This window comes from Poecilia mexicana, unplaced genomic scaffold, assembly GCF_051168715.1.
Source record: "Poecilia mexicana isolate PSO_F unplaced genomic scaffold, ASM5116871v1 scaffold_16, whole genome shotgun sequence".
NCBI classification, from domain to species: Eukaryota; Metazoa; Chordata; class Actinopteri; order Cyprinodontiformes; family Poeciliidae; genus Poecilia; species Poecilia mexicana.
The window spans coordinates 1,917,569-1,943,978 of NW_028263385.1; the positions used below are offsets into that span (position 1 = coordinate 1,917,569).

The 26,410-nt window shown below is 39.4% G+C and overlaps 2 protein-coding genes across 5 annotated transcripts; one reads left to right on the forward strand and one right to left on the reverse strand.

The window, feature by feature from the left end:
- Positions 1–4,383: 4,383 nt before the first annotated feature.
- LOC106913540 (uncharacterized) lies at positions 4,384–7,397 on the forward strand. 3 transcript variants are annotated; one of them, XM_088013984.1, is made up of 4 exons: positions 4,390–4,936; positions 6,041–6,142; positions 6,898–6,948; positions 7,227–7,397. In XM_088013984.1, the coding sequence occupies exons 1-4, from the start codon at positions 4,693–4,695 to the stop codon at positions 7,352–7,354; spliced, it is 525 nt and encodes a 174-aa protein (XP_087870110.1). In that variant the 5' UTR covers positions 4,390–4,692; the 3' UTR covers positions 7,355–7,397. The 3 variants fall into 3 exon arrangements, with proteins under 3 accessions (XP_087870111.1, XP_087870110.1, XP_087870112.1); XM_088013986.1 differs by having other exon boundaries at positions 4,397–4,936; positions 7,196–7,397; XM_088013985.1 differs by lacking the exon at positions 6,041–6,142 and having other exon boundaries at positions 4,384–4,936.
- A 3,702-nt stretch (positions 7,398–11,099) lies between these two features.
- LOC106912845 (uncharacterized) lies at positions 11,100–25,255 on the reverse strand. Of its 2 annotated transcripts, XM_088013966.1 has the most exons (22): positions 24,854–25,255; positions 23,071–23,338; positions 22,819–22,862; positions 22,177–22,477; positions 21,305–21,345; positions 20,910–21,195; positions 20,713–20,753; positions 20,261–20,543; positions 20,070–20,113; positions 19,624–19,867; positions 18,978–19,003; positions 18,467–18,743; positions 16,012–16,064; positions 15,849–15,919; positions 15,326–15,540; positions 14,999–15,249; positions 13,434–13,562; positions 12,480–12,615; positions 12,358–12,387; positions 12,183–12,215; positions 12,068–12,111; positions 11,100–11,632 (listed from the first exon to the last, which is right to left on the reverse strand). In XM_088013966.1, the coding sequence occupies exons 2-22, from the start codon at positions 23,327–23,329 to the stop codon at positions 11,333–11,335; spliced, it is 3,108 nt and encodes a 1,035-aa protein (XP_087870092.1). In that variant the 5' UTR covers positions 23,330–23,338; positions 24,854–25,255; the 3' UTR covers positions 11,100–11,332. The 2 variants fall into 2 exon arrangements, with proteins under 2 accessions (XP_087870092.1, XP_087870093.1); XM_088013967.1 differs by lacking the exon at positions 12,183–12,215.
- Positions 25,256–26,410: the final 1,155 nt, after the last annotated feature.

Below are 26,410 nucleotides of genomic sequence, written 5' to 3' on the forward strand. Positions count from 1 at the left end.
TAAATATAATTATTCCTCTATAGATCAGCTGCTGCTCCTCTGATTGATTTCTGTTCAACATCAGCATCCGTCCACTAAGTGGAGCCACTGAGCCAATGGTTAGTATAGAAATGATTCATTTAGAGCACATGTCAAACTCATGTGTCATTTTATGTGTATCCACCCCCCCCCCCAGCATTTTATAGGCCGATGATTGACTTAAAATACATTTTGAGCACGAATTGACTACAAACTACATCTCCCACAATGCATTCCGATTGTTACCAGCCAACATTACGGCTTCTCGCCGCTAGAGAGCAGCAGAGTCACCTCAAGCTGCTTATTGATTTTCCCAGCGAATAAAACTGAGACATGGACAAGCTAACATCAAAACGTCCAAGAAAAGAAACATCGATTTACAAGTAAGACTGTGAATGAAGATGTGTGAGTTGGTGTCAGGGCGGCAGGTGGCGCTAGACTTTTTTTGTTATCCGTTATCTTGACCGACAACATAAAAAAACTCGGACATGTACTATTTTTATCCTGAAATTACAATCATATTAACATCGGCTATTTAGCCGCATTTTATGCGGTTTAGTTAATATTCACCGTGAATCCAGATCCCATCACAAATTAAGCAGATAAATGCATCTACATTTTTCTCGTAGTGACAAAAACCACTGACTGAGGCCCCAATAACTTTTAATAAATTAAATTAAGCGACTTCACTTAAATTAGCATCACTTCACCCGCTGGGGTCTGAACGCACTTCCTCCTGGTTCCCATCTGCAGAAAAATCTGCGCTAATTCATCAGTCAGTTGGATCTGTCTGATCCAAACAGATCAACTGAACTCTGAGTGTTTTACCCTGCGCGGTCCGGTGTGAGTTTTTACTTTATTTATTTTGCGTGGTTTCGCTTCTCCGAAACGGACAGATGTTGCGTCTGCAGCTCCTCCAGAGCGCCGCTCTCCTGGGTAACGTGAACCCAGAAGGCTCCAAATAAACTACCGGCTTCTCAAATGGTTTAACACAACGTTGCATTCTCTTTAGTTTTCTCTGGTCTGTAATGGAGACTTGAATTTAACGCGCCAAAGGCAAAATGGCGCCTTTGGATGTTTATGGACTGAACAGACAGAAACAGTTACCATTATACCATTGATTTTATTTTTGAAACCTTATTTATTATAAAGTGTTGATTTTAGTTTTGAAGTATTGATTTTATTTTTGAACCCTTTATTTTGAAGTGTTGATTTTATTTTTGAGCCATTTTAATGTACTGATTTTGAAACCTTATTTATTGTAAAGTGTTGATTTTAGTTTTGATTTTATTTTTGAACCCTTTATTTTGAACCATTTTAATGTACTGATTTTGAAACCTTATTTATTGTAAATTGTTGATTGAAAGACCTTACACATGAATTGCCCCATACGGGGTTTGAACTGATGACCTCAGCATTACCAGCACGGTGCTCTAACCTGCTGAGCTAACTCACCTACCTTACAAACTGTTCAGTTTCCATGGATTTAAGAAGAACTTACATGATGTTACCACAATGAAGATTTGATAAAAGTGCTTATATTCTAATGTTTTTCAAAACAACATACATAATATTTTATTTTCCAGAGATTTTATATTTTGAAGTGTTTATTGTATTTTTAAACCATTATTTATTTTGAAGTGTTGATATTATCTTTGAACCATTTTTAATTTTCAAGTGTTGATTGTATTTCAGAGATATTTTTTATTTTAATGTGTTAATTTTATTTTATTTTTGAGCCCTTTTTTATTTGTAAGTACTGATTTTATTTTATAGCCATTTAGCCAAGTCTCTGTAGAACCATTTGTCTCTGCTAATGACATCTTCAATACATTTTTTGATCCCAGGCTTAGTTTATGGACTGTAATGTGAAATTAGGCACAAGTCTGACAGTTTGTTCACCAAGTTACTGTGCTCTCTGAGAGGATCTGTAAGTATTTGACTTTGTTCCATGCCCATCGTTGACATTAGTCACTAACAAAATGTGGATCATCTACCAGGAACACTGCAAAGAGCAGGAGTTCCTGTAGTGTAGTGGTTATCACGTTTGCTTCACATGCAAAAGGTCTCTGGTTCAAAACCAGACAGAAACAGATTTTGCATGTTCTCTTCATCACAGGTGTTTACTAAAGGTCAACAAGGTCCTGTGGTGTCATGGTGTGTACTCTGAATCCAGGCATATGAGTGCAAACCTGATTTGAAATTTTCATGTTGCATCTCACATCATCAACTTTGGAATCTCAAACTGAAACAAAGCAGAGAAGTTCAGTTCCTGTAGTGTAGTGGTTATCACGTTTGCTTTACACGCAAAAGGTCTCTGGTTCAAAACCAGACAGAAGTGGTTTTTGTAGGTTCTGCATCTCTTGGGGTGCAGTGAGACAATAAGAGCCTTCCTCTTTGGTGATGGTTCATTTGCCAATCGACTTCAATGTCGGCTTCTTTGAAATCAAAGCCACTTTACTTCAATTACCAACTGGCAGTTCTATGGCGTTGTTATTATTATTATTATTATTATTATTATTAAAGATTCAAGATATATTGAATATAACATTTAACTAGAAACTCTGTCCACAAAACTGGAGAAACAGTTTTGTTAAATAATGTTAAATAAAACCATGACAGACTGAAGATGCAGAACAATCAGCTAATAAACCAGATGATGTGAAGCAACAAAGCTGAATATAGGATCCATAATCTGAATGAAATAAATGTAATTTCACTGTGGAAGGTGCTGCAGGTTTCTGTCCTTTTTCACATTTAATCAGTTTTATTCACACAGAAAGAGATCAAAGTTTAACCTGGAATAAGACAAAATGTCTCCGAACATCAAGAAAACATTTTGAAAGAATGGAAAAAGCAAAACTTACAGTTATTCCAACCATCTAAAGTTTCGGAGAAGACGTCTTTCCTCAAGATGGGAGACCAGAACCGATTCGGACTTTGGTCCAGGTGAGCAGATCCCTGGATGGACTCAGAACCTCACCTGTTTTAGAGGCGGGGCAGAAACACAAACCTCACAGCCGCTACAGCCAAACTGAATTTCAACTTTAAATATTGATAATGATGTTCGTTCATCTATTCAGAAACACTGGAACCATGAGAACGGAGGCGCCAGTCAGGATGGACGTCACAGATCAACAGTTTTCATGTAATCTTCCTGCGTCGCTCTGATCCTCCCAGCACACAGACGGTTTCTGTCTGAACAATTTTTAACAGAACAAACGAACAAAGTTCATGTTAACGTAACACTGACACCAACCTGAAGACTGAAAGGGAAACATATTTAATGACAATGAAAACATGTTGAAAGGATTTTTTCTGAGACTCTTACAGAATAATGAAAACACAAAGATAGAAGGAAGTTAAAGTGACATTACTTTATTAAACAGACAAAAGAATCTGAGAAAAGCCTCAACTTCTTTTAAAAGTAATTAAAATTGATAATCGTCCAAAAGATTTTGATTCTGTCATAATACCATGGATAAACTTAGATATGAAATTTTCCTTTGATAAATTTCTGAATTGTATTTTCTCCAGGTTGTGATGGATTTACAGTCTGAATTATGTTGCTCTTGTCTGGTTTTGGTTTGATTTTTTTCTGATCTTCAGTTAAAATCCTCATTCAGACAAAACTTACATCAGCGTTCATTATTCACATTATTCTGTTGCTCTTTCAGTGGTCCTCACAGATGTATGAAAAAACTGTAACAAAGCAAAAATCTTGCCATAAACAAATTGGAACATTAAAGCAGATTCCTTCAGGTTTCTGCTTCCTTTTTGAAGTTCAAGTTAGAAATGAAAAATGTTTGTGTTTTGAAACAGACAAACGTTTTTCTCTTCATCTTTTGGATGTTGATTCTCCTCTGCAGTTTGGATTATTGATGGCAGTTCTGATTGTCTTATGAAACATAAAGCTACTTTCCTTAGACTCCACAGACTGCAGTAATAAATGCACATTTTGTTGTGTCCCATCTTTGTTCCTGTTTAGTATTTCATCCCTCAAAAGCAGCAGAACTTTTTAAAATTGTCTCCACCTGCAAGAAGTTTCTCTGGGGGTTTATGACGGTGTGTAAGTCCAGCTGGGTGTGTTAGCTGAATGTTTATAACGGAGCTGAGGAGAAATGGTGCCTTCAGGGACCTCTGTCTGCTGGTAAACTGGCCTGTTGTTTTACAATAAGGAACCCCGCGGCACTTCCAGAAACATTGTCATCTTTAATAATCTATCAAACATATGAAGCAACAAATGCCTGAGAGAAAATGTGTTTGAATTAGATGGAAAGATGTTGTTGAAACCGAGTGGCGCAACTGCACATTATTCAGGTGGATGCGAAAGCATAAATCGGCGCCCCCCCCCTCCCCCCCGAGGCGACGCTGCGTGGAGTGTAAAACTCGCTACATTTACCTCGTTATGTGCGAGAGGTGAAGGAGCGTGAGGCGCTGAACTGTATGGGAAAACATAATCGGCGCGTCGCCCCCTCCAGACGGGGTTTTGGCGCCCCCTCTGGTGCTGCGCCCCTATGCGTTGCATACGCTGCATACCCACTTTTTGCGCCTCTGTTGAAACCTCATTTCCTCAGAACTTAAACAGAGAACGTTCCCGCTGTCCGTTTGGCTGAGAGCGGAAACGTGTCTGGGCTGACTTCAGACCAGCTCATCTGGATCATGTTATGAGAAATGGCTCCCAAAACGGCCAAAAAGATTTTAAGTGACATCCTGGAGAACCTGTCAGACGAGAACCTTGACAAGTTCCGGTCAGAACTGCTGAACCGGGGAGTTGTGAAGACGAGCCAGGTGCAGAAGAAAGGGTTCTTGGTGATTACAGATGTGATGGTTCAAGCTTACACTGAGAAAAACGTCCTGAAGGAAGCGGAGGACATCCTGAGAGAGAACAACTGCAAACAGGCGGCGGAGGAACTGGGTAAATATCTGCACAACTTCTGGACCCGTTGATTCCTTCCGCACTGAGATCCGATCAGCTCAGCAGGAGAACTCAAAATGCTTCATCCTCAGGTTTTAACGTTTGAACGTTTTCTCTCTGAATGAACTGATTTCACAGAGTAAAAGTTAAACCAGTTCGCCTCTTTTTTACTTTCACAACCCTCAACATCCGGATAGTTCCCGTTTCCTGTTTCTTTAGTCTCTCAATGACCTGATGCGTAAAAACCACAGAAAAAAGGAGAAACGCCCTAAAACCGGCCCTAAGTTTCAGTTCAGACTTTTTTCTTTTCTTTGTTGGAGGAAACTGCAGTTTACTCCACGGGAAACTGTTGGAAACAGAACAGTTTAGTTCTGACCGCCCTGTTTGGATCTGGATCTGATCTTAAATGCCACGTCAGCTTCATTTTCTGTACATTACAGATATCTGATCTGAAACATATGACTAGATGCGTTAGTGAATTAAGATATCTCTAATCATATTTAATAATACTTATTTGATATATCTCTAACTTCTGGCTGATCATTGAGTCGTATGGAGGCTCTAATTCAAGATATCTGCAGTGAATTACTACCTACTATTACGATCAGTCATAAAGTGAATTTGAGATAACATGCTTTTTGTTCTGACTGTAGAGATATTGTGAATGACACCCATAATTCAAGGTATCTTAAAGGTATTTGTAGATAGTAGTTAAAAATCTTTAAAATACTTTTTGCGTAGAGGATAACCAGACAAACTGCAGAAACTGTTTCACACAGAAAACGATCTCTGACTGGATAAAGAGGCTCTGAGGTGACAGATCTGATGAGCAGGAGAGTTTGTGGAGAAACTTAAAGCTGAGGACTGAACTGTAAGGAAACTGCTGTTGCATCAGGAGTTTTGATGAACAGATGCAGCAAAAAAATCTAAACATTTTGGTGCAATAAAGGTTTTTGTGGGAATCGGTAAATTGAGAGAAGTTGAAGCAGCCATGTTTAAGACCCTGTGGCAGTTCCTGCAACAACATTACAGCTTTTCATCTCTAAAATATTTCTGTAATTGCAATAAACTATTGAAAACAAATATTGTTTTCTATATTTGCAGCTGAAGAAGCCAAGAAAGCAGGTCTAGGAACACCTGACCGTGACCCAGGTCCAGGTCCAGGTCTGGGTCCAGGTCCAGGTCTGGGTCCAGCTCTGGTTGGAGGTTAGCTCTACTTCTTTACTTCATTTAAAAATACAAAGCACTAGTAAAGTTTCATCCACTAAGAGTAAAATATTCCCACCTATCTTTGTTCAGTGATGTGCAGCTGGCTGTGCTTCAGTCACAACTACAAAGTTTTTACTTTTTATCTGATTATAGTTTTCCTATTCGGCACTAAAGCTGTTGGGGTGTTTCACAGAAATCTGTCAGTTCAAAGCTGACAGTTTGTAAATTTGTTTGAAGTGTTTGGAAATGTTCAGCATCAACTGGAGTCTGACAGTCCAGGAAGTGAAAGGTGGAGATCTGATGGTCCTTAAAGCCAGCAGAGACCCCGTCATGATGGCTGCAGGCTGCACCAGATCAGGCAGGTTTAATGGGTCAGTCTGTTCACAGACGCCCTGCAGCAGCAGCACAACACCTGGTGCAACAAGCCTGCAGGTAAAGCATGAAGCTCCCTGACCAACAGGGAGTGCCAAGTTTCCACTAAGATAGAAAAACGCCTCTGAGGTCGGCTGAGATGGATGAGAACGAGGTCCAGATGGACCTGCTCAGGTCCAGGCAGGCAGGCAGGCAGTTCACCAAGCAGACATGATGGCAGGAAAGACCTCAACACCATTTGGTCACATGACTGAACAAAGGCTGCTGGGAAATGGTGTTCGATAAGGAAAACAGAAACTTCATGGTATAAAACCTGCAGAATGTATTTTTCCTGTTGAGATGGTTTTTGTCAGAAACTAATATTGTTTTTATTGCTGCAGTTGTCTTTCCTCAGCAGGCAGTTCAAGCTTCAAATGCGTCTCTCAGTGATGGTGAGTTTTTCTGCTTTTTCCTCTTTAAACTTGTTGAAACATCATTTTAATATTAAAGAGAAATAAGAAATTTGAAAGCAGCAGAGAGCAGATTATTAAGCGACCTGCTGCTCCTGAAACTGAAACATTTCACTCCTCTGTGTTTTCCAGTAAAGTTTGAAAAATCTGAAAATGTGTTCTAATGCTGTTCATTTAAAATCATGAAGTGATTCTGTGACCAAGCAGCATGTCTGATGTTTTCTTTCAGAGTCTGACTTGAGGTAAAATCTGCACTACAGGGACCTTCCAGCCGCACCGTGACCCACTGAACGGACTGCAAGTCCATCAAGATGTTCCTGAAGAACCAGCAGCTCTTCACCGACATGCTGACCAGAAGTTCACTTTTAATCTGGAAACAATTACATGAAGATCAATTGTTGAACTTTAATAAATAACTGTTTAACTCTAAATGGCTGTTTAACATGAATGTATGATTGAGAAATTCAAGGAGCCTCAGTTACAGTCAGGATGTCAGTATTTACAATATGGAAGGTAAAAGGAATGATAAACTTTATCAAACAGATCATGTCCCAATCATTACCTGTTCTGTGGGATATTATTTCCATTAAAACCTGTCTGATAAAGTCACAGTCTCTCTTTAAGTGGTTGCTAGGTAACACAGCATTAAGAATCAATTATCTAAAGGGTTATTGACTTTTAATTCAGAAAATAATTAAAATAATGTTTTAGCAAAGCTGGTTGAATACAGAGAAGCTGTTCTTTACTGAGTCTTATTCTAATCTTAATTAGTTTAAATTTAAGCTAATTTTTATGCCCTTTGATTCAAAGTTCACAAATCTTCACACTGTTCTGTGATGCCACTGCTTTATTTTACTGGTTATTGGTTTCATTTGCTCCTTTATTCTATTTTATTTGTAATTTTGTTTAAGGCACTTTGAACAGTTTTCTGTTTTAGTTTGATTTCAAATGGTTTTCAGCCAAGTGTCTCTTGCTTAAAAGGGTTTTTGAGCTTCACATCATGTTATACGTTTACTCTCACCTGGAGAAACCTTGCTTTGATTCTTTCAAGCATGTTTGAGAAATCCATTGATCTCCATGGCAACCATTCATCTGTTAAAACGCCTGGGTGGACCGAGCCCCAGCTTCAGCCTCACAGAGCAGCGCTCCACCACGACGACACTCTGCTCCTACAGACTAGCCAGCAGCAATTAGTAAACACCTGGTGGAGCTGCTCATCAGCTGAGCTCTTCATATGAGCTACTTCTCAGTGAAACTCTGGTAAAAAAAAAAAAAAAAAACTTTGTTAAAGTGTTAGTAGAGGAACGATGCTGTCTGTTAACGTTGGTTTAATAATTGGAAGTGTGACCAACTTGGACTGAACGGCTTCTTTCACTTCCTCTGCTGCCATTTGTAAAACTACAGGCAGAATACAATAATAAAATAACTAGGTTACGTTCAAATTCTGGTGTTTTAAAGGCAAAATTAATACAGATAAATATAACTATAAAACAACCAACTGATGCTGAAAAACATTTAAAAAATTCAGGAAAAATTGTATGAAACTAATCCTTGCACTAGATGTTGTAGATGTATGTCAGAACAGGGTACAGTTCTTCCATTGACGATGTTTACAATATATTCATTTCAAAAGGCACCACAGGCAGAACAGCAAAGCTTCTGCACAAACAGGAGGTCTCACTTGGACATAAAATCTGGATGTCAGTGTCTCATAACTGCTTTGTTTAAAATATGATTTTTCCTCTCTCACAAAAGTCACTCATGTTGGGTAAAATATCTAAAAATGTTACAGACGTAATAGAAGCAATAAAGATATTGCTCTGATAAAAAGTACTGTGAAATAAAACTACTCCTAAAACTACATTAAAAAACCTTATTGAGGTAATCTGAGTAAATGTAAGTGGATGCAACCACCTGTTTGGATCGGCCTTATGGGGCCTTATGATGCCATATGGAGCCTTATGAGGCCTTATGGAGTCTTAGGGGCCTTATGGAGTCTTAGGGGCCTTATGGAGTCTTAGGGGCTTTATGGGGCCTTATGATGCCATATGGAGTCTTATGAGGCCTTATGGAGTCTTAGGGGCCTTATGGAGTCTTAGGGGCCTTATGGAGTCTTAGGGTCTTTATGGGGCCTTATGATGCCATATGGAGCCTTATGAGGCCTTATGGAGTCTTAGGGGCCTTATGGAGTCTTAGGGGCCTTATGGAGTCTTAGGGGCTTTATGGGGCCTTATGATGCCATATGGAGTCTTATGAGGCCTTATGGAGTCTTAGGGGCCTTATGGAGTCTTAGGGGCCTTATGGAGTCTTAGGGTCTTTATGGGGCCTTATGATGCCATATGGAGCCTTATGAGGCCTTATGGAGTCTTAGGGGCCTTATGGAGTCTTAGGGGCCTTATGGAGTCTTAGGGGCTTTATGGGGCCTTATGATGCCATATGGAGTCTTATGAGGCCTTATGGAGTCTTAGGGGCCTTATGGAGTCTTAGGGGCCTTATGGAGTCTTAGGGGCTTTATGGGGCCTTATGATGCCATATGGAGTCTTATGAGGCCTTATGGAGTCTTAGGGGCCTTATGGAGTCTTAGGGGCCTTATGGAGTCTTAGGGGCTTTATGGGGCCTTATGATGCCATATGGAGTCTTATGAGGCCTTATGGAGTCTTATGAGGCCTTATGGAGTCTTAGGGGCCTTATGGAGTCTTAGGGGCCTTATGAGGCCTTATGGAGTCTTAGGGGCTTTATGGGGCCTTATGAGGCCTTATGGAGCCTTATGATGCCATATGGAGCCTTATGAGGCCTCATGGAGTCTTAGGGGCCTTATGGGGCCTTATGAGGCCTTATGGAGTCTTAGGGGCTTTATGGGGCCTTATGAGGCCTTATGGAGTCTTAGGGACCTTATGGGGCCTTATGAGGCCTTATGGAGTCTTAGGGGCCTTATGGGGCCTTATGAGGCCTTATGGAGTCTTAGGGGCTTTATGGGGCCTTATGAGGCCTTATGGAGTCTTAGGGACCTTATGGGGCCTTATGAGGCCTTATGGAGTCTTAGGGGCCTTATGGGGCCTTATGAGGCCTTATGGAGTCTTAGGGGCCTTATGGGGCCTTATGAGGCCTTATGGAGTCTTAGGGGCCTTATGGGGCCTTATGAGGCCTTATGGAGTCTAAAGGGCCTTATGAAGCCTTATTGGGCCTTATGGAGTCTTAGGGGATTATTCAGGGAGGCAGAAAAATCTGTGACTATTTGATCGTTCAACCTTATCCTTATTTTCTTGTTGCCTTTTCTAAAAGTTGTTTTATTGGACTTTATGGGTTAATTAAAGGTAATTTTTAAACACAATTCATGTATCAGCATCAAGAGTTGGACAGAAATATTCCACAGACTAACAAAGTTAAAAAGGAAAATAAAGCACCACAAAGCTTCACTTTGTCCCATCAGGTAAATACACAAACTTCATTTTATCAAGATCTAAATTCCTTTAACTATCATATCTGTCATCTTTTGTGCTAAATGCTGTAACTCGGCTCTCCAGTCAGAAATCTTACTCTGGCAATAAAAAACACTGTCAAAAAACCTGAGATATGTTTTAGTCTAGCCATAAAATAGTTATTGAGGGTTGGATTGATTCAGACCGGGCACTACTGAAGGCCTAGGTGTGAAATGCACGGCCCGCCACTGGTTTTAGACTATTTTGGTCTGTGTTTTAATTCTGATTTTTAGGAAGAGTATGATAAGCATTTTCAAAAACTTTAAATATTCAGCATTACACAAAGAAAGTTTATGTTTTATGTTTTCTTCAACTTGATGCAGCAGGAAACAATGAATTCAAGGGTTTCATGTTTCTGACTGGTGAAAACTCTCATCACATAAACTTCATCACTGCAAACGCGCTGTGTTCACGCTCTCATCCAATGAGACTTTCTGCCCCTCATTCATGGCTTCAAGGTTGATTTCCCTGATTCCTGTTAACATCAGGCCTGATGTTGGACCCGTTGGGCAGAAACGACTCAAAATGTCTCAGGTAATGCAGTGAGTTCCACGTTTGTCGGAGGTTTGCTCTTCTTCCAGAACAGAAAATAAGATTCCAGCTCCAGCAAGGAGCTGAAATCTTCTGCAAGAATAAAACATTTTGAAGGCTAAATTTATTCACTGTAACATTTAATTTTGAGCAACATTTTTGAAACAGTAGTTAAGACCTTATAAAATAATGTATTCTTTTGTTAAAATATTTGCATCAAAAGTTTATTTGATAATTTGCACTAAAAACACATCATCCACTGAAGAACATGGGAATAAAAAATATGTATGGAGTTTTTTGTGTGAAGTGTTTCTGGAGTTTGTCCTGAATTTGTTTGGAAGCGGTTCCTGTTTGGATCATGAGCTGCCTCCGGACAGCGCCTCCAGCAGGTCATTCCTGGGTATTTTCCTGAGGATCTCCTTGGTTTTCTCCACGGCCTGCTGACTGAAGGTCTGCAGCATCAGATCCACCAGGTCTACAGCGTCTGCGTTCTGCAGCTGACCGTCTGTGATTCTCGGCGGAGCGGCTCCTCCGTCTGCTCTGCAGACAAACACCTCCACGTCCCTCAGGAAAAACCGGAACCTTTTCAGGTCCTGCTGCTTCAGATCTCCAATCACTTCCAGAAGCTTCTCTCTGTCTGAGCGCAGAGATGCCGCCTGGCGACATGGAAGCAAAGTTTATCAAATTAAATCAGTTTTATTGCATCTCTAATTAAATAGCATCTTTATTCATTTTGTAAAGTGGGAAGGTTTTTGCTCTGACTGAAAAAGACCAATGAGAGACTTAGAAGCAGGAAGAACGTTAATGACAACAAAAATAAATTAAAAAGTGGAATCAAACTCAATGCAGCTGAAAGAAAGTTTTAAATCCTCATCAGGAAACAAGACGAGACAGAAACAGTGAAAATCTGAGCTGCAGCCCATTAAGTTACAACCAGTAAACCAGTTTATTTAACTGGGATCTGAGTAATTTAACACCAGATGAGAGGCAAAGGCAGAAAAATGAAAACAAAAGCAGTGAAATTCAATACAAACTAAACAAAACCTGAAGGTCTGACAAACATTTATCCAGACATCAGGATGACGACTCACTGTTTGCGTGAGAGGAGACGGATGTTCCTCCACGTAATGTTTCACTGAGGACAGAAATTAATTAAAAATAATCAGAAACTTATTTTCTTTTAATGAGCGGTACAAAACAAGTTACCCTGGTGTGAATAAGCAACTCCAGTTGCTCCACCTGAGAAGAAATGTTTGTTACGTTTCTTTCTCTCCTTCAATGAAACTCAAACTCCAGAATATTGATTCATTTTTAACACTAGAAATGAATCTAAAACCCAAAATGCAGTTTTTCTGCAGAAACAAAGGATCTAATCTCTTACCTTTTCTCTCCTCAGTTTTTTGGTATTCATCTGAAATTCAAACAGAGAGAATAAAGATTTAGAGGTTTATTTTTAGCAGAGCGTTAAGGTGATGTGTGAGTCAGTGTGACTGTTTTAACGACCTTTCCGAAGTGCGCAGGTCCACACTGGGTTGAGCTGCTTTGCTTGTAAGAGTTTCATCTGGAAGTCTGTCTCTGGATTTTTAATGTACACTTCAAAGAAATTTGGCCTTGTGGGATTATACCTGAGCTTTAGTCTCTGTTCACACAGGAAAGGAAGGAAGGATTGGGTTTATTCAGTTCAAATCTGTGTGATACTGAGCTGCAGACAGAGCGAGAGCAGCAATCACACAACGCAGTAACAGAATCACAGTGACTGGTTCAAAAAGGTGAAGATCGAACATCTTTCTGCCCTGAGTTAATCTGCAGCTGCAGACCTAAAGCTAAGATAATGGATACAATAAATATGACTGGAGTTACATCACTTAGCAGCTTTATAATGTTTTATTTTGTTAATCTAGTATTCTTACGGAAGCTTTTGCATCTATGTGAGCAACAGACGTCTTTGTAATTTCTTCTAATCTAATATAATATAAATGATGATCAGCCTATCAATGCATTTGACCAGCAGCTCCAGGCTGATGCTTCTTTTCTTAAACCCAACAGAAGCAGAAACGGTTTCCTGACAGCGTTAGCTTCACCTTCGTTTAGTAAATTATGTGGAATCTGCTGTTTCTGTTTGCAGATTATTTTACGATTCACAGACAAAATTATATTTAACAAACAGCTGAACATTTCAGAGATTAGATATTATGATCAATAAAGGTTATTGTTTCTGGAGAACGGAGGATGTGCAGTGTACAGTCAGTGCTGATGTTGCTCAGCTCCATCCTCCTGTCTGCAAGACAATGGCCTAATTAAAGTAAGATACTGATTGCTCATAAATATTTTACAACACACCACTTGAAACAGCTGAGATCATGTTGTAGCTGCTGCATCCTTCCTCTGCTGGTCTGAAACGCAGGACTAATATCAACAGAAACTATCGTATTAAACATCACAGATGTGGAATCGTACCTCAGGACAAACTTCAGCCGATTCCAGATCTGCTGTGAGGACGAAGTCATCAAACATTTTCAGAGGCATGTCTGGATCTGGCTTTCTTATGACTTTGTATCCATAAGACGTTTCCCTTTGGTCCATTTCCTCCAAGCAAAAATAAGTTTATTATTTATTTATCATAAAAATCATAAATTATTATTATAAACTGGCTGTAATGTTGGGATTGTTTCTTACTGAGTCATTTTTTCAGTTGGTTTTATAGGATAATCAATAATTATTCATATATTTGAACATATGAGTGAAAGCAGTTATGTCTTTACACAGTTAAACTACTGGAGGTAAAGTGATGGAGAGTCATGTCTGATATCTGCTTAATTTCATTTTTAAAGATGTTTTTAAAAATGTTTTGGATGTAGAACTCCACATGCAAGCATGTCTTAAAGAGCGACACATTTCACTTCCCATTCTGTGCTTTATTTATGAATAGCTCTTAATGTGCAGAACATTATCACTTTTAGTAAAATAGCACAAATAAAACAAACAAAGATTAAGAGAAGCAGATTTCCAGGTACAGATTAAAACAGGATAATCTGGATTTCCATGGCATCACTGCTCTCCAGGATGGGAAATATTTCTCCAACAGCTAAACGTTGTGATTCTTCTAAGTGGGTCAGATGGATTGGAATGAGTTCATTACAAGCCAGAGAAATATTTACAATGACTCTGGACATATCAGCACGTTGTATGCATTACATTCTTCAACAATATTATTTAAATTTACAAAGTGCTTGTCAGTAATTTGGGTTTAATATGATAGTCTGATTTGATTCTGAAGATGTAAGAACCAAATACGACCAGCAGGGGGAGTCCCTAACGCTGTTTCACTCAGTTCAACTGAAATGTTTAATTCTGGCCAACAAACATGCAAAAAGCATTGAATCTGTTCTGGTCCAGGTCCTGCCATGTGAACAGACCCAAAGGAGAAAAGACTTTCAGATCTCAGCCAAACTGGTGACTCTGGGCTCGCCTTGTGTCCCGGTTAAGGACCGACAGCCTGGGAAAACTGAGGAGTTGATATGATAAAGAGTCAGCCATACTCATTAGGTTAAGGCAGAGAGAAGGTCTACTGTGGTTACTTAAGGCTATGAAAGCGTTAGTCGTGTAAGGTGTGTTTCTATTAAACTGGCTGAACCAAACCTGATGCGACTTTGGTTCTGACTGTGGCTGATGGCCTGTAGGACCCGGTACCAGCATTGCAGTTTGGGGGACTTTCAGTGCAGAGAAAAGAAAAAAAAGGAGAGAAGAAGAAGAAAAACCTCAAACTCTGTTGAGCTACAGTTAGCTGTTAGCTCCCAGCTAACGATGCTAACCCCAGGCTGACATGGTGTATGTCAGCCTTTGCATGAGGTTAGAAATGCTGCATTTATGCTCTGAAGTTTAATAACTGAGTAAGAATATTTTATAAATTGCTGTATCTTTTTTCATATGTGTATACTATAATGGTTTATAAGTCAACTATGCAGAAGTTCTGACCCGTTTTTATATGAAAACTCCTTCTACCATAAGACCTGCATATTAACCTGCTGTAAGGCCGGGTCGCGTGGGATGAGGTAAACATGCAGCGTGAGGAAAGCCGTGTTGGTCCGATAGAGCAACACGTTGCAGTAGACCTTCACAGGAAAGCCGGCTCTCATCAGAACCGCTCTCGGAGAGAAAACGGGTTCAGCCAGTTTGACGTGTGACGGTGAGACCTCAGAGACTTTCTCCACAGCGTCTCCACAGTCGTCCATGTGGAGGACAGCAAACTGCTCCAAAGGTTTACGGACGTCGTCTGAAGGAAACACAAAGAGCAGGAAAAGTTCTGGGTCAACGGTGTTAAAAGGTTTGGTACCATCATGTTCTCCTACCGACACAGATCCAGTGAGGCAGGAACACCTCCGTCATCCTCCCAGTAATCAGACTGATGTCCAGTAAAGGACCAGCAGGCCGGTATCCTCTGCTCTCCATCCTCTCCATGTGTCCGTCCCAGGAGCAGAACCGGTACCTGAAGACGACCCGTTCGGAGCAGAACCAGCGCAGACCAGAGACGCTGCACTCAAAGAGTCCAGCTTCACTCTGGAGGCTGAACAAAACGTTTCAATAAAGCAAATAAAAATGTGACGATTTATATTTTCAACAAATTTTGACAAATGTTTTTTGTGGAGAATTTTCTGAATCATCTGCATGTAGAAGATATTTTTAGTTTAGTTTCCTGTAATTTAATTGGCCACCTGGTGGACGGATTCCTCTCTGGTTTCCTCATCGTCTAAAAACATGTTAGATTTATTGGTGCCTCCAAACTGTTCATAGGAGGGAATGTCTCTGCTCTCATCTGTGTTTGTGACTGACTGGGTTTACTGGTGTTGTACTGGGAGGAACGTTGTTTTTCACCTGTAGCCTGGAGCCTCGTCTGGATCTGCAGTTTTCATCTCAGGTTCCACTGTAGTGCAGCTGCTGGAGTCCTGATGAGGACAACAATCAGGTTTACAACCAGCCAAGATGTTATGAGACGGTCAATAAAATAACGAAAGGAGAAAATCAAACATAAAAGTACCTTTAGATAATTGACTGTTTCTGCACATTTCAGTGGAAAATCCATTGGAATCCCTTTTTGAAAAACACAACATTTTATTTAAAGCTTAGAAATCATCCTTTACACCAAATCTGACACGCATTTAATCATCATTAAGACTGTTCTCAGAAATGCTTCAGCTGTGTGTGGGATCAGCTGGTTGACCAATGCCTTGGTCTTCCTCTGCAGGCAGCAGCTCCACAGTGAGACGCTGCATCTCCTCAGCATCAGCAGCTGACCCACTCATCCTTTTCTGACACACTCTTTCCCAGATGAAGGTATTCATAACCCTCTGACCTTAACACTTTTATGAAGCTCTCCATGATTTACCAGTTGTTCCTGTCTCTGCTGGTGCAGTGACCCCTCCCTGTCTTTGGGCTAATGGATTATGTTAGAAGCTGTTGCATCGTGTTTATTCTTATCATTGTTGCATATTTAGTTTGTTTTAGCTCCAGCCTCTGAGTGGAGTTTTATTTTCATGATTTCCTCTCAGTGCTCTGTTATGATAAAAGGCCTGAAATATTAATATAATTTATGGCTGATAATCCCGTCAGGAATTAAATTTTTTTAAACAACTTATTAGAGGTTCCTTAAACCTACCAATGAGGTTTGTATCTTTGTTAACTGCCTACAGGAGTGGAGTAACGTCCAGGTGTTTAGATTTGGGTCTATTAAGTGTATTTTTGCATTTTCCAGCCCTTCATCACAGAGGCTGATAATATTTCTGATCAAACCAAACATGCCACTGTTTTGCATCTTGTAAATCTTCTTTTCAGACATATGGATTACAGTTTCTAATCATATCTGTTCACATGTGCCAGAAGTTAGTCTACTCAAGTCATTGCATAACTAATATTTATATTCCACAATTAAACAGAACTATAACCTTTCAAGCATTTTTTGCTTTATGCCATGAATGTTTCAGTAGGTGAAGATAAATGCTATTTATTGGACAGCCTGATGTTCCTGTTTGCCACTCTTTCATAGAGCGAGTATAAATTTGATGCATTTTTGATCATGGGTTCTTTTACAGAAAACAAATAGTTTTCAAGGTTTGTATGAAATGAAAAACTTTTATTTTGAGTTCAGTTCTGTTATTCTGAACCAAACTGTAAATCATTTTTCTAAAAAGAGCTGAGATGGATGGGAAGGGGATGCATCGCTTTCTCTCATGGAGCCATTTCACTTTCAAGAGCAATCCTCCCCAATCATTTCAGGGCACTTCTCAGCAACTGACCAATCAGCGTTCCAAGTACAGTACTGCACAACACTGACAACATCTATCATAGAAAACACGGTCAGAGAGATTTTGAGGAAAATACTCGATAATCACGGTCCCAGTTGTCAGTCCCCACAGCCGTTTCCCAGAACATGCAGACGCTGGAATACAATTTATTACATTTCCAAAACCACAAAGGAGTCTGGATTAACGTAAGAAATGGATGTTGGTTTGCTGCCAACCTCATGTCCAGTTGAATGAAACTGATGGAGGGGAACAGCCATGTTAGTCAGCATGAAGGTAGTAAACATCCCATTTTTCATCATAATGACACTGATAGACAAATCAAGCCATGTAGTGGATAATTAGGCAAATAACTAAACACAAGTGAATAAAGAAAATTATATTTAGGATCCCCTTTGTCATGAATGCTGTTTTAAGCTAATATATTAGTTTTACTTATTAATATATTATCTGGAAGTAATTAAGGGCTCCGCACTAACAACTCACGACTGATGGATAAGTGTTAAATAAACACATTTATAGCTCAGCCTCTGTCCTCTTCTGCTCTGCAGTGAGAGGTTTGACTGACAGACCCACCAGGTCTGTTAACAATATTCACCCACTGTGGAAACTCAGTGACTTTCTTTCTGTATGTAGCGACATTTCAGACAAAAGAAAAATTCATTTATACCAGGTGAGTCTTTCTCACTTGAGAATGAGTACGGGTTGATTCTGAGCCTTCAGACAATTTTAATTAGAGAAGTTTCACTTAACTTAAAAGTTAATGTAAAAATTAATGTTTGTTTTAGCCACAAAATGCTTCTGCTCAGCAGCAAACAACAAATCCCAACTACAGCAGAGAGCAGCTCATCATGTAGCAGCCAGGAAGCCTGACGTAGAAACATTTAGCTAGACAATGTCAGACATTGATAACTTTTAATTATTGTTATCAAACGTTATCAAAATACCTCAGAAATATACAGAGTCACCATGAGAATGAACGAATTTAAAGTTAAAACTCAGTTTCACACAAATACAAACATTGTAGCATAAATGTTTGGCTGGTGAACCGGACCGGTCCAGGTCGCTATCATATATGTTAGCAGCTTTTCAAATCTTTCTGATAAACATTATGTTACCAAGACACAATAATATGCAGAAGAAGAAGAAGAAGAAGACATGCAGAAGACAATGGAAACATTTTACAGCTCCTACCTTCGGATGTGACCTCCAGCGGGCTTTGGTCCAGATCAGTCATGTCTGTTAAAACCTCTCTGGCTATCTCAACGGACTGTTGACCAAACTCCTTCACCATCAGACCCACCAGAGTCAGTGCTGTGGCCACCTGGTCTAGATGGGAATCTGGGATTTGCTGGAGGCCCCAATCAAAGCATGTGAACTGAAGAAGTGACTTAAATTTCACTAAAGTCCTCCTGGTCAACTTATGAAGAATCTCAAAAAGATCCCGGTGAACGTCTGCTGTGGTTGTTTTCTGAAACAAGACATAAAATTAGATTTTTAGCTTATTTAATTAATATTGCAGCATCGTTTGTCAACAGCAGAACTTAAGCTGAGCCACTCCTGTATGTTTTTAAAACACCATGTGCAAAAATGTTTTAAAATTATCACTGTTGTTAAATTTATGATTTATGATAATAAATGGTTAAAAGTTACATTTAAGCTGAATTCACTGAACTAAATCTTTGTTGAATAAAATCATACTTACTTGCTTCAGTAATAAATCTGCTTCCCCTGAGGAAAAAAATATAAAAATGAACAAAACAGAATTTGATCAAACTCCAACAAATGAAACAGATTGGGAATGTACAGTGGAACGAAACATTTCATGAAGCAACAAATGACGACAAATGAAGAGATGAATTATATAATTTTAAAATATTGAGCAGTTTTGCATTTGATAAATATTGGATACAACAGAAAAGTACCACTTAGTAATTGGTGCAGAAACATTTGTTGGGTAACTCAGAGTTTCAGTTTCTTCCAAAGACGGAAGCAGCTTTCAGCTTCTATGCACCACAAATCTGGAACAAAGATCCAGAAAACTGCAAAACAGCTGAAACACTGAGCTACTTTAAATCAAGACTACAAACCATGTTTAGAGTTACTTTGGAGCCAGAATGAACAGAATACTGACCAACATGGTTTCTCTACCGCTGACTAAATTTACAATGTTTGATTGATTGATTGATTGATTGATTGATTGATTGATTGATTGATTGATTGATTGATTGATTGATTGATTGATTGATTGATTCCTTCTTGTGCTCTCAGCCATGTTATGAGGGAGGCAGTTGGTGTTAATGGTCAAACATGCACACATCTTTGACATTAACAGATTTAATGTTTCTCACCAGTTTGTTGAAGATTCTCAGCCAAATCTTTTCTGTTTATTTCAATCAGAAGTTCATTGATCATCTTCACCGACTCCTGGCCAAACTTCTCCATCATCTCATCAATAACTTCTGCTCTCTCTGTCATGAACTCCAATCTTTGTGAAAACTTTGATGAACTTTCTTTAAACTTTAAAAACTCCTCCTGGGTTAGTTTGTCCAGAGTTTCCAGGAGTTGCTGTCTAGCAGCTGCCATCGTTGCCACCTGAAACATTCAGTTCATTCTAGAGAAAGCTGCTTCATTCAGGAGAAAATCACAAACATGGAGGCTAAGATTCATCACATTAGTAAACCGCAGCTTATTTCCTCAGAACCAAACATTAAATCCTAGAGGTTATAAATGATCTTTGTTTTAAACTCTTTCAGCTGAAGGACAGGAAATAAACTCCTGATGTCTCTTTACTCACTTTGTGGCTCAGAGCAGAACGATGTTGACCTGCAGAAGGTTTCTCTGAGGAGAAAACAGGAAGGAGAAAAGTCTGACCATCGCTTCTTTGTGCAACACAATACGATGTGATCAAAACCATGCAGAGAACATCACAACACAGTTATCAGCCATTCTGAGAAGTTTGAGATGTTTTAGTCTGAGATGTTGAACCTTTAGGTCCTGAGCTTCTGCCTGACAGCTTCGCTATCAGATCATCCTTCTTCATCTGCTTTAAAACATCCATGGTCTTCTCCACTGACTGGTGGAAATAAGTCAGAACAAAAACCACCACAATGTATCGCACATTTATTAATCTGGTTTCCCAAATCGGTATATATTCACTCTGATGGTCAATTTTATTCTGAGTAATTGTCTGAAACTTTTCCATCTCTCCCTCATCAAGCTCATCCAGTGTCTCCAGCAGCAGCTCCGTCACAGACTCCAACTTTTCCACCTGGTGAATAAAAACTCATCATCTGTCAGCTGAAACACATCAGAGCTCTTTTCATTAAACCAGGAGTTTCTTCTTCATGAGCAGCAACCAGAAGCTGATTCAGCTCTAGAAGAAACAAACTCCTCAGGATAAAGATCACATTTATTAAATAAAAACTGACATAACTCACTTTCTGGAGAAAAGCAGAGTTCAGCTTCATAGGAAGTTTCTCTGAGGAAAAGATGAAACATTGATCAGTTATCACAGATTCTGGTTTCAAATCTTTTTATTCTGAATCTGTTAGAAAACAGAGACTAACTAATCCAGATTGAAGCTCTGATTGATGTTTGAGTTTCATCAGATGTTAAAGATCCAACCATGTGGTACCTTTAGATGCTGAGCTGGTCTCAGGCAGCCTCAGAGCCAGATCGGTTCTGTTCAGGTCCAATAGAACCTCCCTGATCACCTCCACAGATTGTTTACCACATGTACTGACCAGAAGATCCACCACTCTGGTTCTGTTTGTATCATCCAGTTCATCCCATCGGATTAGAGGAAGATTTCTCTGGAATTTTGTGAACTGCAGTAACAGTTTTAACTCAATGAATTCAGGTTCATTTAAATCCTCCAGAGTTTCCAGAAGAACGACTTTAACAGCTGCCATGGTCGCCACCTTGGAGATTCAAGAACATTTTTCAGGACGTTTCTTCACAGAGAGACGAGAATAATCAGAATAATTTTCCTCTGCTGTCCACTGATCTGGAAAATCAAGATTTACTCACTTTATGGATCAGATCAGATGGATGTTTTCCCAACGGCATCTCTGAGAAAAACAAATGAAAAGTATAATCAACAGATCTAATCACTATATGTCATAAGGTAAGATTTTAAAATACAAAACAATGTTATCAAATGTGTGAGATTTACCAAACAGCAAAAGATAAAAGGTTTCCCCAACAACAATTTTCCACTTCCTGGTGTTGCGTCGCAGCCTGTGTTGTACATCTAAACTCGCAATTTACTCCATTGGCTTGATTTCCCTCAGGTTGTTTCCACTACTCTGTAGTGCAATACAAACTCTTTGTTCATGTAGAGTGTGCAGCAGAGCCTCTTCTCTGACAGAGGCGTATTTTAAACAACCGAAGAACTTTCAACATACTTAAAGATTTTCAGTCAGATTTCAGAGCACAAAACTGCAGCGGTGAAAGTTACTAATGGTATTTTCAGATTTGTGTTGGTTTTGGTTGTGTTAAATCTCAGTGTTGCTTTTGAGACATCAGCCACAATGTTCTGTTAGAAAGGTTTAAATGTGAAAAGGCTTAAACAAAGCAACAGAACGAGGCTGGTTTAAATCTGATTGGTGGAACAGATTCCAGTCTGTTCATGTAAATGATAAATCTCCTTCATCATCATCCAGGATGATGGAGCACCACAAGGTTCAGTGTTTGGACCAATACACCTGATATGCTTTCAATTGGTAATGTGATCAGACAGCATGGGATCAAATAAAGAGACTTCAACCCTATTAATCATTTTGTTAATGATAAATTATTAAGCAGAGTTATTAATAGTTACAAAGCCAAACATTTATGCAATACCTGTCGCAGTACACATGTGTGACTTATTTTTACGTTTCCAGGCTTTATCAGCTCACCTCTGGAGGGAGAGCTGCTGCTCAACAACCGCTGGGCCAAGTCCTCCCTCCCTACGTTCTTTAGAACATCTCTGGTCACCACCAAGGACTTTTCACCATTGGTCTGTACAATGAAAATCACCGTATCCTCCAGGTCCGCTGTCTCCTGCAGGTCTACCACCTCCTGCAGCCTCTGTTGCTTTCTGGGTAAATGCATGAGGTAAACATGACTCAGAATCTTTTTAAAGTCCTTGAGCTCTTGATCTCTCAGATGTTCCAGTGTTTCCAGCAGCAGCTTGATATCACTGTTCAACTTTAATATCTAGGACAGTCAAAGAAAATGCATAGAAAACATGTTTTCAGACTGTATGTTTAAAAATAACAGGTTTATGAATCCTGGTCATATAAAGAACAGTTTCTAATTCCAATCTTTATTTTCACTTTAAGTCTTTGCTAAGCAACATTTATCTAAGGTATATTTTATTTGGCCTCTGTGAACCTTTCTAAGAACTCAAACATTCCCAGATTAAATGCAACCAAACCTGAACCAAACATCTGGATCTCTCCTACATTTCCTTTAAAGTTTAATCAACTAATTTGTGTCTAAGATAATTTCACATCATCTGAGTATCAGCTGCAGCCACATCCTGCAGCCTTACTTACCCTCTGGTCCAGTAAAGATGGTTCTTCATCAACAGAAAGTTCATCTGACAAGAAAAATAGAAACATTCTGATTAGCAGAAATTTTATCATCTGGACTGTAAAATTTTAACCACAAAGTTTCACAACAGCAAAACTTTTCCAACATGTTTTCATTTATCGAGGCAACTTTCACTGATCAGAATAAGTTACATTTCCTAACAAGGTTTCCTGAAACAGATTCAGGAGGAAACATTTCTCTCTGCTCTGCTTCACCTTTTCCTCCTGAGTCAGTAGCTGACAATCTCTGCACCAGATCCAAGCGGTCCATCTTCATCAGAACGGTTCTGACGGCCTCCACACATTCTCCACTGCTGCTCTTCACCATCAGATCAACAACATCCCGAACGTTTGCTGCTTCCAGGCTGCTGGAGGTCACCAAGCTCGGCTCTGCTTCAGCCAAAGTCCTGAACTCTGCAAAATCTTCCAGGCTCAGCTGCTGCAGGGTTTCAACCAGGAGCTCGATCGTCTCCATCGTTCCAACCTGGACAATAAAACACAAAAACTTCAACATTAATGCTGCATTCTGGATGTTTTACATCAGTCACTTTCTGTGACACCATTAGTTTCATGTCAAAGTTTAACTTTACAGAACATGTAAAATTGAAATAAAATGCACAATGTGTAAAAACACTTCACATTACTCTGAACACACCATCCTCACTGTCAAACATAGTGGTGGCAGCATCATGCTCGGGGGGCTCCTGTGCAGCTCCCACCCACAGACATGAATACCACCCATTTCTCAATACTCCAGTATGCAAGTATGTTCTTGTGTTCTTGGCAAGTACATACCTGCAACATCAGTCAAGTCTGTTCTTACCGAGTTCACCAGGATGCAGGACGCTGGTTCTCCAATTGGAACGGGAAGTTCTTGATGATGATCTCTGGAGATGCAAGTGGCTCTTTGGCTCACAACATCAAATAATAAAATATTGCTCTGTGTTTTTGTTTCATTCGTTTTTAAGTGTCCCCATGAAAAAACACTGACTACCCTGGCCCTCGTGGTAGATTTAGTCCTGAAAACTCCAAACCTAACTCCTTATTTCTATAAATATTTTGTTAATATTCTTTAAAATACCAGAATGTTCACATAACTTTTATATTTTTGGCTGTCTGATGACATATTTTGAATATTAAATCAGGTGTTATGACCAGTTACTTTTACAGGTACTTTTTACACCGGCTTAATTAAAGCTTAAGTAAATCTACGTAAGTAAAAAAGTGTTGAAGTTATGCTACTCTGATTGGAATACAATTTTGGAGTACTCTAACCTTTATGTGTGAATGAACGATTGCTCTATGAATCTCTCTTTCTTTTTTTGTACAACAAACACTGCCATCACTGCAGCAGCCATGAGAGCAGGACGACTCAGGGCTGGTCGGCGGCCCTTATTTTAATTTCTGAAAGGTGCCGCTGTGCTCCAAGGCTCTGGTCTGTGCTGCCTCACCATCACTGAGCTGCATGCTGGAGCCGGCATGTTTTCAACACACACACCGGCTGACTCTGGTTTAAATGTTCTTATCGGCCTGGTTCCTTCTTATTTATGAACTTTTTCTTTGCATAATTGAAAGCCGTTATGGCTCACCATCAAATGACTCTTTGTAATTCTTTGTTCCCCCTGCTGGAACAGAAACAGGTAATAAAGCCTTCAGTTCCTCTGGCTCCGCTGTTCAGAACAACCTCATTCTGAACCGAAACTGTCAGAAATGTTTTCTCAGAAAGCTTTCCGCTCCATTTTAAGAAACTGACAATGGAAATCCTTTGAACAGGCCTTGTAAATTTTATATTCATACTGTGCTTTTAAAATTAAAATGGTTTTTGTAACAACAAAACTAACACTTTGCCAAATTTGCATGTTTTGGAAAAGAGCGTCTATGGCTAATGTTCTTAATGTTATAGGATATTAATTAAGACTTGTTGCTGATTTTGTAGAGGAGAAGCAACTTCCAGACTAAAAGTAAAAAAGACAAGAGTCCTGTTTAATAAATCTTTTACCTGCTGCTGCTGGTTTGAAATGAATCCAGTTAATCCATAAGTTACAGTAAGTCCTTCATGTTTCTGTTTTTGCAGCCACTAAGACAGAAAGTGAAACTCTGTGAAGCTCCAATGGCAGGAGGAAGTTGGCATTTCTGGATTGCTGGACTGATCAGCTTCTTCTTTTCCTTTTGGTATTTATTGGTGTTCAACAAACAACGTAATTGTGCATTACTGCTACCAGCTGGTAGGGAGTGTGGATTGGTATTACAAAAAAAGGAATATAAAGTCGTGTTATATTACCCCATTTTAGCAACCTGCCCTGCAGAGGATCCAGATATAGCAAGATTTCATTTTTATTAATGTTGTCAGCAGTGGCGGCGCCAGGGGGGGGCGCTAAGGGGTGCTCCTCCTCCTGGAAAAGTCATAGCACCCTCAGAAAATATTAGATTTTTTTTTCATCTGATTTAACATGTATGTAAATGCATGTTATTAATTTATTAATATAGAAAACTGTATTTGTCAGTTATGTCTAATATGCAGAACGATGGTTTCTGTGATTTCATACCTTCTTTCTTCACAGTGACAGTTTCTGTTGAACATCCTGTAGCTGACAGAGACAAAAACACAGAAACATTAAAGATAAATTCAGTTATGATGAAGATACAACCAGTAGTTTCCTTTCTGAACATCAACGTGACGCAAAATGAATTTTAAACATGAATTTCTCGTTTGAAATTAATCCAGTTAATCCATAAATTTAAAGTGACAGTAAGTCCTTTTCCTCTTTAAGCAGCTGATAAAACCCGCGGCTGCAGATGGCGGAACAGGGAGGCCAGATCCGACAGCAGCGTCCTCCTGTTTCCTCCCGCAGTAAAGTTAATATTGTCAGATTCTCTCCCTGCACACAGGCCGTGTGTTGGTACAGAGACAGCGGCCAGAGGCTCTGGAGCCGCTCGGTTCGGTTCGGTTCGGTTAGGGACCATCAATAAGTTCCAGTTGGTCGAAACCAGGGTGGCAACTCCATATTATTCAGGTGGATGGGAAAACATAAACTGGCGCCCCCTACAGACGGGGTTTTGACGCTGCACCCACTTTTTGCGCAACTGGTCGAAACAAATAATAATAATATAAAAACCTCCAGAAAACCATCAGCTTCCTGGCGACCCCAACACTGAGAATCAACCTGAACTCTGCTACAGACACACCAGGTTATTGATCAATAAGTATGAATACTTATTGATCAATAAAAATCCATGGATTTTTCTTCAGGAAGCTTCAAGTCATGAAAGCTATTAACTGCAAAATAATATTGTTATTATGTTTATTTTCCTTTGTCAGGTTTTGATAATTTGCTTTCATATTAAAAGAACTTATATAATTTTATAATTTTCTGTAATATTAATCAATATGATGTCAATATTCACCACTAAAAACTGATCAGTGAATCAGAACCAACAGTAAAAACGTTCCTGCTGACTCATCTTGTTTGGTGATATTTAATGAACTGAATGTTTGTAATGACCCAGTTTGACCTGTTAAAGGTTGTTTTGCTCCACATCAATGCAAATGTTTTGA

Bases quoted from the DNA above. Each gene is read 5' to 3' on its own strand.
- LOC106912845 (XM_088013966.1), bottom strand. From the start codon at position 23,329: ATGGAGACGATCGAGCTCCTGGTTGAAACCCTGCAGCAGCTGAGCCTG. The intron at 21,196-21,304 runs GTGAGTAAATCT...TGAATCTCCAAG, and splicing joins CATCTGATCTGATCCATAAA to GTGGCGACCATGGCAGCTGT. The intron at 20,754-20,909 runs GTACCACATGGT...TCTTTTCCTCAG, and splicing joins GACCAGCTCAGCATCTAAAG to AGAAACTTCCTATGAAGCTG.
- LOC106913540 (XM_088013984.1), top strand. From the start codon at position 4,693: ATGGCTCCCAAAACGGCCAAAAAGATTTTAAGTGACATCCTGGAGAAC. The intron at 4,937-6,040 runs GTAAATATCTGC...CTATATTTGCAG, and splicing joins ACAGGCGGCGGAGGAACTGG to CTGAAGAAGCCAAGAAAGCA. The intron at 6,143-6,897 runs GTTAGCTCTACT...TTATTGCTGCAG, and splicing joins GGGTCCAGCTCTGGTTGGAG to TTGTCTTTCCTCAGCAGGCA.